At 38.2% G+C, this 15,532-nt stretch overlaps 3 protein-coding genes across 5 annotated transcripts in view; all 3 read right to left on the bottom strand.

Moving 5' to 3' along the window:
* Nucleotides 1-1,752: 1,752 nt before the first annotated feature.
* tmem119a (transmembrane protein 119a) lies at nt 1,753-5,470 on the bottom strand. Its single transcript, XM_079481174.1, has 2 exons — nt 5,261-5,470; nt 1,753-2,925 (listed from the first exon to the last, which is right to left on the bottom strand). Exon 2 carries the CDS (start codon nt 2,908-2,910, stop codon nt 2,230-2,232), a length of 681 nt encoding a protein of 226 aa, XP_079337300.1. The 5' UTR covers nt 2,911-2,925; nt 5,261-5,470; the 3' UTR covers nt 1,753-2,229.
* A 266-nt stretch (nt 5,471-5,736) lies between these two features.
* selplg (selectin P ligand) lies at nt 5,737-8,281 on the bottom strand. Its single transcript, XM_079481164.1, has 2 exons — nt 8,169-8,281; nt 5,737-7,652 (listed from the first exon to the last, which is right to left on the bottom strand). Exons 1-2 carry the CDS (start codon nt 8,226-8,228, stop codon nt 6,765-6,767), a joined length of 948 nt encoding a protein of 315 aa, XP_079337290.1. The 5' UTR covers nt 8,229-8,281; the 3' UTR covers nt 5,737-6,764.
* A 126-nt stretch (nt 8,282-8,407) lies between these two features.
* coro1ca (coronin, actin binding protein, 1Ca) overlaps nt 8,408-15,532 on the bottom strand; it is a 33,394-nt gene continuing 26,269 nt past the window's right edge. For 2 of the 3 annotated variants that reach the window (XM_079481042.1, XM_079481044.1), the window contains 7 exons: nt 14,769-14,950; nt 14,280-14,399; nt 13,855-13,959; nt 13,293-13,438; nt 12,651-12,708; nt 11,766-12,008; nt 8,502-10,897 (listed from right to left, as the gene is read on the bottom strand). In XM_079481042.1, the coding sequence (XP_079337168.1) occupies nt 10,778-10,897; nt 11,766-12,008; nt 12,651-12,708; nt 13,293-13,438; nt 13,855-13,959; nt 14,280-14,399; nt 14,769-14,950 (974 nt within the window). In that variant the 3' untranslated portion in view covers nt 8,502-10,777. Of the gene's footprint in view, nt 10,898-11,765; nt 12,009-12,650; nt 12,709-13,292; nt 13,439-13,854; nt 13,960-14,279; nt 14,400-14,768; nt 14,951-15,532 lie in introns of all 3 variants that reach the window. The other variant, XM_079481043.1, reaches the window with a different exon arrangement.

A 15,532-nucleotide genomic window follows, 5' to 3' on the forward strand; every position in this document is an offset into this window, starting at 1 on the left:
GCAACATTTTATAAATGGGGCCCCAGATGTACTTCTTCGGGAGCTGTGCACATTTCACTTTCTCCTGAAGTAGTGCTAGCTTTAAGTATTTCAAGATTTATATAACACCTTGTGAACAAAAGAAGAGGAAATTTGACCCTGTGATACGTTTTTCTCTGAGCTCAAGTGTCATTCTCATGTAGGCCTCAGTGCTTATCTTTGATGTTTACTCCAGTGGATACATGCTAGCACTTGGCCTTGTGCCATGGCAATGGGGTATTAATTTCAGTTATGGAGATAATTTGCATTGAAGTACTTATGAATCAATTGGAGGCTGATATCATCACTGGGACAAAAAGCTGCATATTTTGGAAGGGTGAGAGCATTATTTTATTAGACGGACACTGTTGCATTAAGGAATTCAACTCGGCTCCTCTTTTCGCCCCTTGCACAGGGGCTAGTCGGTGGCAGAGGCTGTAAACAGAGTGTAGCAAGCAGAAGTAGCATGCAGCATGCGATATCTACTAAACTACAGGCACTACTATCCCAGTACTACTGCACTGACGCATCACACACGCCCTGTGTATACACACATATATATATATATATATATATATATATATATATATATATACACACACACACACGTCCGTAAGTCTCCTCCTGTCGGTACATAGCCTCTCCACCGTCAAGACTCCTTGCGGCCACACATGGTAACTGGGCCCTAGACGTACAAACACCAGTATTCTGGAGAAAACAAATATGTCCAGCATCACTACCACCATAATGCAGAACCAACTCCGATGGACAGGACATGTTATCCGCATGCCCGATAACCGTCTCCCAAAGCAGATCCTGTACTCCAAGCTAAAGGAAGGACAGCGAGCCCCTGGTGGGCCAAAGAAACGCTTTAAGGACAATATCAAGACCAGTCTGAAAAAGTTTAACATCACGTCCGGTGACTGGGAGAATCTAGTGTTTAACAGGGACTACTGGAGAAAGGCAGTGCAGGAAGGTGCAGCACACCACGAAACAGAACTCCGCCGTGACGCAGATGCAAGGCGGCAACACCGCAAGGACAAACAGAGAAGGGCTCCACCACTACACACCACCACGGACCTCAAATGTCAACATTGCATCAGAATCTGTGGATCACAGATCGGCCTTTACAGCCACCTGAGGATCCACAAATAAGGCGACCCGACGGAGAGGACAGTCATACTCGTTTCGAGTGACCGTCGAAGAAGAAGGAATTCAAATCATCTTACACATTCCGCACTGTTCATTTTTTAAATTTTGGACTTGAGTTTCACATTGATTTGTCTAGTGCTAGTACATTTCCAGTCCACGTCTGGAAAGACTCTTGGAATGAACTTCTGAAATATTGATTGGAGGTTGTATGGATGTGACAAAAGCTGTTTCTATTGAGCTCGGCTGGGTTAACTTTCATACACTACAGCCAAGTCAACACAACTCTGGATTATAACATTTGTTAAACTATTAGTATGCTTTCAACGTAGTCATACTGTTGGGTGTAAGAAAAACTATATCATGAACTGGGGTGTAACAATATACCAGTATTGTCAATAACTGTGATATTGTGAGCACCCACTTACAATCTTGCCTTAATAGTCACAAACTATATTTTAAGTGTTAAGTTAAAAAACAAAATCAATAGTTATCATGGTAAAAATCGGATATTGTGACCCTAATATACCACATACCCTACTAATTTAAATCCTGGATCTTTTTTTAATTGATCTGACACAGATTGGGATAATAGTTTATTATAATGATTAATAAACACAATGGACAAAATTGGAGCAAACTAATTAAATTCAACATTGAGGAAAGTTTAGATAAAATAACAGGGACAACACCTGACAACAAACTCAGAAATGTTGACTACAGCATAAATCATGGAACACTAATAGTATAAACATTAGATTTATAATATAACTTGGTCAGAAAAACACCAGAATAAAGACAAAAGTTTCAAATACATTTGATCAGGTTTTCAAGTGTTCTGTCCAACAACACTTGGTTTATTGGAGATCATATCAAATAGATATTAATATTTTCAATTAGCTATTTTTTGTTCTTTTAATATAAATGTATATTTAAAGACGTAAGAATTGACTTTGTAACAAACACACAAATAATAAAGGTTGCTAAATGAACAAAACAGGGTATGCTGGCTGCTGAAAAAGTTTTGAATCAATGTTGTTTCTAGTTATTAATGAAAAACTCTCATGCTGTGGAAGGATTGGCTTTTTTAAGGTGACAAGTACAGACCAGTGGCTGACTGGAGGTGTCATTTGAGGTGCTCGGTTGAGCCTTCTTTGGTTCATCGTTCTGCATCTCCACCTCTTCAACATCCACCACCTGCTGGACTTCCTTGGGCTTTGGCGATGGGTCTTTCCCTTCCTTTTCCCCCACGAGTGCTTTAGTGGGTTCTCGTAGGGTCTTGGCGCTAGTCGTCTGCCCATCCTGGTTATGAGGCTTGGCCTGCTGTGGCTTCTCCATTGATTTATTAGGTTGATTTATGTATTTCCTGGGTGTGTAGGTCTTGGGTGGGTAGTAGGCCTCCAGCTTGCGTTTGTGGCTCATTGCTGAGGCACAGCAGACAATGAAGATGATAACTACTAAGAGACAAGTCACAACGATGATGAGGAGCATGTTTTCTTTCAGAAAGTCCACAAAGTCATTGAAGATGAAGTCTTTGATGCGGATGAAGGTGGCGGTAATGTTTGGAGCAGGGGAGGGGGATGGGGGAATGTGGGTGGTTCGAGTGATGGGGAAGATGAGTTCGGGTTCGTCTCCGCTGCTCTCCATGGATGCGTTGAACGGGATGGCTTCGGTGAAGCAAGTGCTGCACCAAAGAGCGATCATGATCACACAGAGATATCGCAGAGAGTTGGAGAGTGACATGCTTTCTTTAAAGACCTGTGAGAACACAAAACATGGTTGTTAAGTTTTTCCTTGCATGTTTCTAACAAAAACGGGAGGTGGGCAGTTCTTATGTGTCAGCAAGTCACTTATAAACAATTTCATATTTTATTATAGATATAAAATGTATTTATATTGGCTAAACGAGAAATAAAAATGTTTACAAAAACAGAGAGGAAATATATAAAAATAGGGCAGCTAGAAATAAAGCAACAGTAACAGACATTACTGCGCATGCACGCTTTTGCGGCCTAAACTTCTGTACACATCCGCAAAGAAAAGAGAACCTGCAGATGGGACAAATATTGAAACAAATTACAATTCATATAAATTAAATTAAACACTTATATAAGCAACTAGCCAGACCGATCAACAAACACAGTCCGGAAGTGTACTTCGAGCCAGGCGCGTGTGTCCGATGAAAACGTCTATAACCATGTTTTAAATTATCAAGTCAGCATGAAACAAAAGTTGTTAGTGTTTTTTTTGTGGCGTATATCCTAATGAAACAATTTCTGGAATAAATGGGGCATGACTGATTTCATCTCTTTGTCATTGGAAGATGGCAGCCTGGCCATTGGACAGTCAGTAGATTATGAGGGCACATGAAGTAAAAAGATTACCTGCACTAATAATTTATTTAAAATAAACATAGCAATATTCTTTAAAAATGTTTTTATTGTCAGTTTTGTGACGTTGTGCAGGGCATGAACTCAAAGATTAAATCGGATCTAAATGAATATAGACAGATATGTAAATGTTCATCTGACAAGAGTGCTGTTGTTTGAATCGGAAGGAAGCTTACTTGGTTTCCTTTAGTCAGTGTTGGTAAAAATACAACAGTGTACAGATCCTACGGCAGATAATTATGTGAATTGTTTTTTCTTAAATATTCAGTGTGGGATCTTTGTTTCAAAGATAAAAAAATGTTAAGACACTGAATCATTTGTGCAGGTTCTGGGGATGTTAAAGGTCCCTGAACCATACACACAAAGAACCGTTAAGACATCTTTTTAAGAGTGTAACTCCAAAATCATAATACATAAGTTAGGGTAACATCTCTAAAACCTTTATACAATAAGTGTAATATTACACAGAATATTACACATCATCAACTATAAGCTTGAACTGCAGAACATATTTTCATGTTTCCATTTGCCTTGCAGGAGAGCTATTCCTGACACATCTAGTTATTACTTATTTGGGGTGGAGGCAGAGGGAGTTCAGGCCTGGCCTGTAATTTCCCAGCCTGGTTTACGCCACCCGCTCACCACAGAAAAGCAAAAGAAGGGGCAGTTATAGATTTCTGAGGGTGAAGCAAGGCGTGGGACAGCTGTAGCTTTCAGGCCTGTATTTACAGCACAGCTGCAATGAAATGATACATTTAAAAAAATACATTTTCTGGCAGCCAGAAATACATTTTAAATGAATGTGTTTTTCCTGTAAAATTAAAGTTTCCCCTGTTTTTCTTATACATTTGTTGTCATTTTCTGTAATTATTCTTTTCAGTTAAAGCATCATACAATACAAAATAAAAACAGTGATTAAACTAACTACAAGTTATAAAATATTTTAGACGTACTTTGGTTATGCAACAAAGTAGAAATGTGAAATTTTACCATTAGACTTGAAGGTTCCAAAAGATTTGGTGTGAAAAAGAGGAATTTCAAAATGTGTGACACCACCATAACCACATATCTGAGTATCATCCAATAAAATCATCTCTGTATTTAAAATGAATTTCTATTACGTGTACACCAACCATCAGATCCAACCACATCGACTAACCAGCCCCACACAACCTTTTTGAAACAGTATCTTAGCTGTCTGTTCAACTGGAAATCATGTTAATGCATATACTAATTAAAGAAAATAATAAAACGCATGTTCAGCTGTGTTAAGTAACAATGTGTTATACATAATGTGTTTAATTCTCTTTGTAGATTATGAATGGAAAGCTGGTAAGGGTCAGTTTTCAGTAACTAACCATCTAGGTGGTCCTGCCACACAGGTTGAAACCTGTTCTGTGCCCATTGCTACATGAACAACAGACTAAACTACACCCAGGATATTACAATTACGTTCATAAGCGAATTAGAAATAGATTATTAAAAAAGCTTAGAGTTATATTTATGTAAGGATTACAAAAGCAAGAGTATCATAGAACCATTAAAGAAAACAAGACAAACAAATTTACGGAAAAAATAAATAAAGAAAGTGTATGAAATATCCCTCACACATCCCTTTACATAAACATTTAGACGATGATAGAAAATTCATTTAAAAATGTGATATGCTATACAGTATATAAAGAAATGATAAAAACACTCACAGCTGTATTGTTGCTTCTGCTCTGTGAAGTAATTTGATTAATTAAAATAAAAAATATTTTTACAGAAATAACTACAGTAAAATAGCTGCCCCTGTTGTCCTGAAAAGCATCTGGCAGTTTCTGGCCATGTGGGTTTTGCTAAAAAATCAGTTGAGGATCATTTGTGAGGGATACTTCCCTCCTTCTTTCTCCATCTCCTCCCTCTCTCTCTCTCCTAACATGCTTTTGTAGAGCAGAGGTCCAACACTGAATTCACCACACTGAAAAAACTCAAAACATTTAGTTCAAAATGACATCACTGTGCCTTTCCTTCCTTCATTCATGTCATCAGAGATTAAACACCCATTGAATATTCAAATGAACATCTAAGTATTGTTCATATTTAATGATTTATATAATTTATGATATTAATGCAGATAACATTAATGCTGTAAAACGGCACACTTATTATTAATAAGTAACAGCTGAAAGCCAAGAGCAATAACATTGCTTTTTAATAGGTCACAAATGACATGTACATATAAAAATGACACCAGTCATCTATAAAAATCTAATCGCCTAATAATAAATAAAAAAAATGGAACAAACAGATCCTAAATGTGAAAGACTGACCATTTCATTAAAATACTGTTCTTAGTCAAACCATTTTCCCAAATTATAGCATATTTAGTTTACTTTGTTCAAGGCATTTTTATTTCCTTTATTTCAAACACGCATACAATGATTTTTGGGGGGGCTACATGTGCTTACATGGATTTTATGTACATTCAAAATGATAATGTTACACTCCGAACATATAAGGCTGTGAAAATCTCAAACATCACTTACTTTAAGTAAATTATATAGCACGTGTTTAACCACGGATAGGAATAGAACATATTCTACAATATATTTAGCAATACATTCTGCCAAGCTTAACTAAAGACTGCACTTTTTAGATGGCGCTACAGTTTTTCAACGCTGAAAGGATTCAATCAAATATTCTTAAAAGTCTTTTAGGCATAAAAACAGGAAGGAATGCAATATAAAACAAGATATAAAATTTAAACGGACCAAGCTTTTTTGTACAACAACAAAAATTGGTTTTTTTAACAACACTCACACAAACAATGATTATTGTTTTTTCTCCTTATTTAGTGAGAAACTTGCCATGAAACCATAGCAGTGCAGACATTTTGTACATCTTGATTTGGATTTTTGATAAAGAGCAACAGAAAGCAGACTTTTCTAGAGCTGCGCCTGCATGGGCTGCACTACGGGACAGTCCCTCATTTCTTTAACTATGACAGTGCTTTTACGTGAGAAAGAAGATCGATCCAAATATTGAAATAAACTTAAAAGGAACAGACGTAGAAAACACAGTGGACGTGTTTCCCAAACTTACAGTGAATATGAAAATGTGCTCCCTGCACTGTTTTGGTGTTCACTTGAGATGGAAGGAGGATAGAAATATCGAGACAAACATGATACATGTTTACAGGATTTTTGTTAAATGAACTTTACTCTAAAGTGGGCCCTCTGTATCAGGAAGAAAACTGTTGAGGGTGAGATTATCTCCATCAGGATCTCCATCCTCAGTGTTCGGGATTAAAGCTCCATTACTTTTGGGGTGTCTCGGCTTCGGGACAGGGTGATCCGTATCGTTCATCAAAGCAGAAATACAAACCATCTCAGTCTCCTGGAGAAGATGTGATTTGAGTCTGTACCTGTATGTCGAGAGCTTTGTAGCCAGACAGACGGTGGTAATGATGAAAATAGTTGTCAGGGCAGCCATTGAGGCGATGGCGATAAGGCAGTGGCTCACAAGCCCATCTCTATTCGGAGAGGCGGTGGGACACGGAAGAGTCTTTCCTGTGGTTGAAGTCTGTTTTGTAGTGGTCGTTTTTGCACTAGAAGCCGTTGTTTGCATTTCAGTTACTTTACCAGGCAGTGGGGACGCAGGAAGCGTGGGGGCATTACTTCCTGTTTGGGTAATGTGTCCGTTACTGGCATTTCTTACAGTTGCTTGGGTGTACAAAGTTGTCTCATTACCTTTTGGCGGATGGACCGTCGTACTCTCAGTTCCTGCGCTGTGGTTACTGTATTCAGAAGTCTCGACTTTGTTTTCTCGGGTGTGGTTCATATCTGAGATCTGCTGATGGTCCATACTCTTCGTTGAGATATTTCCAGTTTCCTCAGTGGCATGTGTTGTGTATGAAGACAAAGGTTGCAGGGTGGTCACCTTCATAGCCTGAGCTTCAGTTGCGTTTGCTGTAGTGTCACTGGTTTTTGTGGATGCTGCGTTGAGATTAATTTCCCTTTTCATCCTGAGATATCTTGACGTGACCGAACTGCTCAAAGCGAGCAGCAAAACAAGAACCGACAAACACAGACGATTAGTCACCATTGTCATCTGCACAAAAAAAAGACAAAATGTTGCAATCGTGGTTTGACACGCAAAAAAGCACACAAACTTGTCTTTACCTTCAAAGGAACCATACAAATGCATTCATAAGGATGTTACTATCTGATCTTTCCTCTTAAGAGAATAAGTTTCATACTATGCCTTGTTTGTATTCAATGTAGAGGAACTTTGAAACAATGACAATTGACTGCTCAGGTCCGATAATAGGAGAACAAACCAAATTTTCAAATACTAACAGACGTTGCTTGTACTTCACATGCTGGTTAGTAAATAGCAAACATGTGGTGTGGCTATACTAGTGAATAACTTATGCTCTCTAACACTTCCCAATGTCTTATGTTACAATTATATCAACTGTACATTTGTGAAATTAAAATATTTTTCAATACATTCAGTTTAATGATTTCAATCCCCCCGCCTACCCATCACATTAACATCTTTACCTTTTATGTTTTATGGAGAAAAAAAACTAAAGCCTATAGTAAAAATCTAAACAACACTGACCTTTAGTTTATATGTTGACTTGACGCCGATCTGGATGTCAATATAAATGTTAACCCACATGCGTTGTACAGCACAAAGTGTAACAATGTCTCCGAACCAGCGTGAAAATACAGGAAGTCGAGTCTCAAAGTGTGAAGCTAAAACTGAGGTTTTCAAACTCTGACGCAAACCCAATGAGCGAGCCGCTATTTAAAATATCACATCTTACTTCCCTAAATCAGTGAGGTAGGACAACAAGGACAGAAACCATATTTTAATGATCACATCCTCCCAGAGAGGATTTCAACACAGACACAATAAGAGACAAACACATTCAGTTTACTTTTTTATTTTCTGGTATTCTGCGAGACTCTTTATTCTCGAAGCAGATGAACAAACAAAAATGGAACAGTTATCCACAGACTGCATTCAAAATTTCCTTCCGTTCAATTAGATTTTTTATCACAGTGTGCATAATGGTGTTGGGAAAACTGGAATTATTTTTTAAAATCATCGGAATCCAAATGGAAAAGCTTCCTACAGCCAAAGAAAAGATAGGAAAAATAAAAAAGTATTTACAAAGCATCAAAATCAGCCTTTACCTGCATTCTTTTCAACCTACAATAACCCCTGGAATTCATTTTAATAACTTGCTGCTTTAAAAATACATACAGTCAAGGCCACGTCATAAAAGCTATCTGACCTTAAGGCCTCCTAAACACTCATGATCAGTGGAAGCCACAGATGGACCAATCACACGTCCGTGTTCCTAATTTTTAGGCCCATGGAGGTCAAAGCTAGCAGTACAACCCATCATCGTGTATTTTTCACATTTTCGCTGACGTTTTTTGTAGACGTTTCATGACATTCCTCAGCCCTACTGTCCTTTCAAGCATAATTCCAGCTTGGCACATCTTCCGCATAAATACGGCCCCTACATTTTCAAACCTCTCACTTTATCAAAACTTCACCAAAGAAGAGCGAGAAAAGAGTGCGCGAAAAAGAGGAAACCTCTTCCTGTAGGTTGGTTGGTGGTTGCGAGATGAGATGGTGGTTGGACTTTTATTCTAATATTCTAATACTGAGAAGCATGTGGAGGTGTTTTCAGGCAGTGATTCAAACAGAGAGATACGTGGAAGAAAAAAAAACTACACAGATTTGCCAAAGCAAACATATCACGCTTCATGCATTCCTCTCTTGTTGGCATGGAAAACAACAACCCAAAAACAGATGTATTCACACCATGCATGTGGCATACGTAACATGACTATTACAGTCGCATTAAAAAAACGACCAGACTTGAGTCGTCGCTTGAGAGAGCTGGTTCTGCTTGGCTAGGAGAGCAGGGTAGACAATGTTTTGTTGAAGAACCTCTTTAGGAAAAGGAAGTCAGTCATGACTCACTGCATTGAAGGCAGACACAACCTACAACACAGTATAAATGTATGAACGGATAAAGCTGCGAATGACTGATGAAGCCTCCGGTAAATTCATTTTCAGACAGTGTGGATGCCACAACTCAAGCTTTACAGAAAGAATCAAGAAAGCAAAGCGAAGACCTGTACACTAACAACTAAGCACAAATGGTGTTGCTTATAGAACTGAACAAACATCTGACTAGCCATCCTGAGTCCACAGTCAGAGTAAAAGCGTTTAAGTCGGTAAAGAAAAGATCGGGTACATTTTGGAAGCGTTTAAGAGACCCTACGTCACCTATTTAAACCTAATGGACATCTATGGCACCGATTTTGATTCTGAGATTTTATTCCTGTTTTGGGAAAGAAACTTAAACACTACGGAATGAGACCTGCACTCTGTTGGTTTGCACCCAGAAATTTTTCAGATATGTATTAATATAGGGGACGTACAGAAACAAATTCAGATTTTTTGCATGTAATTTGAGTTGCAAGAACAATTTTGATATTTTGTCAACTAATATCATTACACTTCTGACATGGCAACGTAAATAATCATCAGTGGAGCTTTAAGTGCACGCGTTTTTTCCTAGGTCTGATTTGTCAAGTTTTTTAATTCTACATGTTTTCCAGTCTTGTTAAAATCATATTTTTTTACACCTTTATCAGTGATGAACGCATCCAATGATTCCCCTCCTCTCATTGCAAGCATACAGATTTGTCCCATATAGGTACAAGATTGAGTTTGAGAAAAGCTAGTCAAATACTGTCAGGAAGGTGCTTACAAATTTGTCAAGTCGGAAGAGCGAGAAGGACGAATTCAACACTGATGGCTGCCAGCCCTGAGCTCATCAAGTTCATTTAACTGCTTCACAATGCAATTGGTCATAATCCTTTTAATAAGAAAAACAAAAACTTAAGACCATTCAAGAACACCAGATAAAACAGCCATTACAGAAAGATTTGGAGTGAGACTGAGTAAAAGCTAAATGGGGAGAGATTTTGAGTTGCTTCTCATTTTCCAAATGGACATCTGTAAACAGGTTTTTGGGAGGTTGCAAATGGAAGTAACTATTTATCTTAGAAGGTTGGTTGGAGTCTTTGTAAGGCAGGCTTTAGACGGAACGCTGTCATAGTGATTGGCAGTGACGGGTCCCGCCCACCTGGCCAATGGGATATCCTGAATAGAAAAAAGGGGAGGGAGTACGGCTGCCTTTAGATGTCCACTTTAGACAACTGCTCCTCAAGTTTGGCAATTCTTTTCTCCTGACTGCTGACCAGCTCTCGTAGAGATTTGATTTCTTTTAAAACCTCGTCCATCTTGGCTTCGTTTTTCTGTGGAGGAAAAAACTAAATGTTAACATTCAGAAATAAGAGTCTTGATACAGTGAATTAAAACATATTCTATTCTATTCTAATGTCAATGGGACCTGACACATATCCTCCGTCTAAAATCTAAAAGCAACCTTGGCCTACTGACCAAATTACCATATTTTAATGTTGTTACAAGGTTTTCGAAATAAATAGAAAAAAACTGGGTATTATTTCAACATATTAAACGTTACCAAATCAATGATAAACAGTTAACCAATTTAGTTGTCCTTAGACAGTCCATATTTAACTAACGTAGAGCCGGCCGAAGCTACACAGTTGGTCAATGTGTAGGTATGATGCAGCTAACACTGGTGTGTCTGTAGGGTGGGACGACTGCTCCTGTGATTACAGCCCTGAGCGGAGGGAGCCGAGTTTAGCAGGCACAGCGCACATGTGGGGTTGCTGTCATGTGGTTAAATGGGGATGTGGTGAGGGGTTGGACCTACTGTAGAACGTCTATCTCAAATGACTGTAATACCATTACATGAATTAAAAGAAGTTAGCCTGAACAACACAAACATTGATATGACTGCAGTTTTATTCAAATCAGAAGTAAAAAAACTGTGTATAATACAGCTTGACAGGAATTTAAAGCATAGAGACTGTAGTATGCTCATAACGTGTTTCTTAACAGACACAATAATCTTTTTCAAAAACTAAAGTAGAGTTTGTATTATAGTTCAATTTAGACAAAAATGTTTGTTTATAGTTTTGAGCGAATTTTGGGACAGTTTACAATTTAGGAAGGTTTAAATAATACTGATTAAATATAAAGGAAACAAACTGAAAAAAGAAACAGATAAGGAAAGAGTTTATAAGTCTCACTCACAATAGATGGCGTGGAGTTGGCAGTCTTGTTGGCAGGGGCGGTGTTCTCCGTGTTCTTGGTCAACTTGTTGTCCAGGATGTTTTTCTTGACCACTTTGAGATCACGGTTCTTGCCCGGGACATATCCATTTTTCAGGGATATGAGGATGGGATCTCCATTCTTTCCATCGAACCAGTCTTCGGCCTCCAGGGGGGCATCGGGTCCCGCTGTGTCTGGGTACAAGTCATCCTGAAACAAGTCCGACTGACGGAGGGAAAAGTATAATTAATGATTGTATTTACAGAGCATACATTTTATTTTGTCACAAAACACGCAAGAGTCAGTTATTTAAGGTAGTGCTGATATGCGTTTGTTTTGGTTTTATTTTAGCCAAGTTCAAAATATTAATGTTTTTCGTCACAAGCTTTTTTTTTAACCCACGGAAGTACTTTACATTAGATTTCTTTAACAATGGAGGCATATGCTTTTTTGACCTATAACTTTCAGACCTAATATGCACAAAGTGAAATCATACATGTGGGATGGTATGATGTTGAGTAAATTCTGAGCAGTTTTTTATTCACTTCCTTTAAAAGTGAACAACTCATTCTATATTTAATGCTGACTTCCCTAAAGTTGTTGCCTTTGTACCGCGCTAAACAACCACTGCCAGTACCAATGGTTTAAGATGCCAATGAACTGATATTTAAAGCCAAATAAGACAACTAAATTTGGATCCGAATCAACTTGAAAACAGTATAACTGCAATCTCAAAACAGGGTCATGTGAAACAACACGTTGGAGGAAACCGAGCAGGAGGAAGTTGTGTCTCAGGAAGTGATGTCCTGCAGCGTTTGAAATGTATAGCCTTTAAAAGAACACAGCAAAAGAAAACAAGAGGCTCACTTTTCTTGGCACAGTCATGATGATAGGCTCACACTTTCTCTCATGCAGTTTGTAAAACCTGAGAACACACACACAAACACACAGGTCTATTAGAACACATCCACAAGGGTTGCAGACGTTAGTCCATGACTCACCACACACAAAAAAACAGAACGTAAGAGTTTAATAAAACACCAAACATACACCCCAAACTGACCTCTAGTCATGTATCTTTTCCTCTTAGAAATGACTTTTAAAGGCCTAAGGGTCTTCTAGATTGACATGGTTTAGTGCTGCCCTCTATTGGCAGGATTTGCAAGCTCGATGAATATCTGCTATAAACCCCACATTAAATCTTAGCAACATAGATCACAAATTTTTTTTTTATATGTGTGTGTATATAGAATAGACAATATGTAGTGAATATTAAAATGTCAATAATGAATAGACTCACAGACTTTAAAACATATTCACAGGGTTTTTTGGGGGGAGTGGAGCTATCAAAAAAAGGCCTTTAGTTCTTCATGCTAATTGTAGTTTCTCAAATATTAGATTTTTGCCGACAAAAATTACCCAGACACATGCTTGACAAGTTTCTGTGGCACATCCACACATGCTTAGCTAGTGAAAAGTGACATTCATTTTACAGTTATAATAGCACACCTTGCAATCTCACACTTGTTGACGTCCAGCCCTCTTTTAGGCATGTATCCCATGCCTCTCTGGGGCTCCTTGGTGATAAAAGTGCTGAGGTAATGGACGTAAGGAGCCTCGTCCGTGATCTCAAAGTAACGGATGCTGCTGTCACCCTACAGAATTGCAAAATAGAATGTTAAAAACGTATTCCTCTGATATAAACATAGGCCAAGATTTACTAAAGAGGACAAAAAAAAAAAAGCATTCACTGCGGGTGATTTAATAAACAAGGTGAACATTAAAAACACAGGCGCAATATCTCATTCCCATAATGACTAACACAACCTCGCAAAAGCAGCGCAAATTATCACAGGGTTTAAGAGATGCTTTTGGGGGCTTTAAATAAAGCTGCAAAAACCAGTACAATGACAAGTGCAAAGCTTAGTAAATCGCATTGCATGAATCATTTAAATACTCTCCGCCTGAAGAGGGAACTCGTAAAAATGCATATGTAATAAGGTCAATAACAGCTGTGTCCATGACTCTTGAATTCAGAAACACTCGATCCAGACGTATGTGCAACGTTTACCTTTCCACACAGGTAGACCACATTAGTATCAGGGTCATAGAAGGGCAGGAGGACCCCGTTACTGGTGTCCATCTCATGAACAGAAATGGGCTCCTCAATATTTTCCTGGGGAGAAATAAAAAACCATTACAGACTAATATTGCAGAATTACCATGATATACAAACTCTTTGTAAGTCACTTTGGATAAAAGCATCTGCTAAATGACTAAATGTAAATGTGATTTTACAAACCGTTTTTACATTTACAACAATTTTTACAAATATTATATTAAGTCACTTCAACGAAAATCGTATCAGAAACCACACACAATGTATTACGTCCTTTAAACGGTGTTATTTAGGTAAACTTTTTAAGCTGAGTGTAAGGAGTTTGTTTGCATGTCTGTGCCTAAATAACTGCTGGAATGAAATGCATGGCAACTGACCGGATCCCACAGCGCCAGCTGTCTCTCACTCATGCGGCTAAAACCAGTGGTAAACACTTTGCCGTCAGACATGAAAATGGCTCTCATGGGTCTGGCACCCTCGTGGGCCTTGTCCTTCTCCTGCCAGGGAGAAACAATGACACATCACAACACTGCTCACATTAATGCAAAAAAGAGCAGACAAATCATTTTGGGACCATGAAAGCACACCAAAATACAGTCGGAACACAGCAACTTTATTTGACAAAACCGAAATAAATTTTATGTCCATGTAATTCAGAGATTAACATAAACCATTCATAGAATTTCTTATTTTTTCTCTAAAGATATCTGCCATCATTAATCTAAATACATATTTCCATTTCAATACATATAAACATTTCTATTTCAATAAATTTGCATGTCTAGTTTTGTTATAAGAAAATATAATGCACCGATATAAAAGTGTTGGACGATATAAAAGTATCTTAATTTTTCACATGCACTGACCGCAATGATCTCCTCCTTGCGGGGATCGATGACCCGGATTTTCTTGTCTTTGCAGGTGGTACAGATGAGACTGCCGTTACGGTTCCAGCACACACTATAGACGAGGTCAGGGTGCATATCCTCCAGATTGATCATGGCCTCTCCCGTCCCGACGTTCCAGACAACAATCAAATTATCACAGCCTGTGGACAAACCCCGGGAGAAAACATTACGCGTGTATAAGCATATTTCAATGTTTTAGACATGCTATGACTGAAACAGACTAATATCATAAGATCTATTTTTAACCATTTAAAGTTATAAACAGATCTGTTTGACTTAATCTGTTCCATTGAACTGAAGCCCAATGAATTGAGCTGTTTTCAATAACATCTGGCAGTGTTTCTTTGAAAACAGCTGGAGTTCATTTTCCTTCTAAGTGCTTGACAGTTACTCAAAAATGCACTTGGATAACTGCAGAGACATCTTTAAAAAATAAACGTCCAAGATGTGGCTTGAAGGTTAACACGTGTGCTTCAACACGTGGCATGATGGTGCTCATGCAGTTGACGCTGTCTGGTTTTCCTCCCCTCTTGTGTCTTCAGTCTCTACTTACACAACTTCTATCAAAAAGCCCCCAATATGTATCAAGCTTATTAACTATTTTGTTAATTTTGAAGACAAATAATTCTGTCATCTCTTTTCAAACCTATAGCTATACCGACATTCTTTCTTCCACAGAACACGAAAGAAGATATTTTGAAGAATGTTGTAAACTGGACCCC

The sequence above is a fragment of the Barbatula barbatula genome (assembly GCF_947034865.1).
Source record: "Barbatula barbatula genome assembly, chromosome: 2".
Lineage (NCBI taxonomy): Eukaryota > Metazoa > Chordata > Actinopteri > Cypriniformes > Nemacheilidae > Barbatula > Barbatula barbatula.

What these genes read in the sequence shown, in the direction of transcription:
- tmem119a (XM_079481174.1), bottom strand. Translation starts at nt 2,910, where the DNA reads ATGTCACTCTCCAACTCTCTGCGATATCTCTGTGTGATCATGATCGCT.
- selplg (XM_079481164.1), bottom strand. Translation starts at nt 8,228, where the DNA reads ATGTGGGTTAACATTTATATTGACATCCAGATCGGCGTCAAGTCAACA. An exon ending in AGTCAACATATAAACTAAAG is followed by an intron (nt 7,653 to 8,168) that starts GTCAGTGTTGTT and finishes TTTTTTGTGCAG; the next exon opens with ATGACAATGGTGACTAATCG.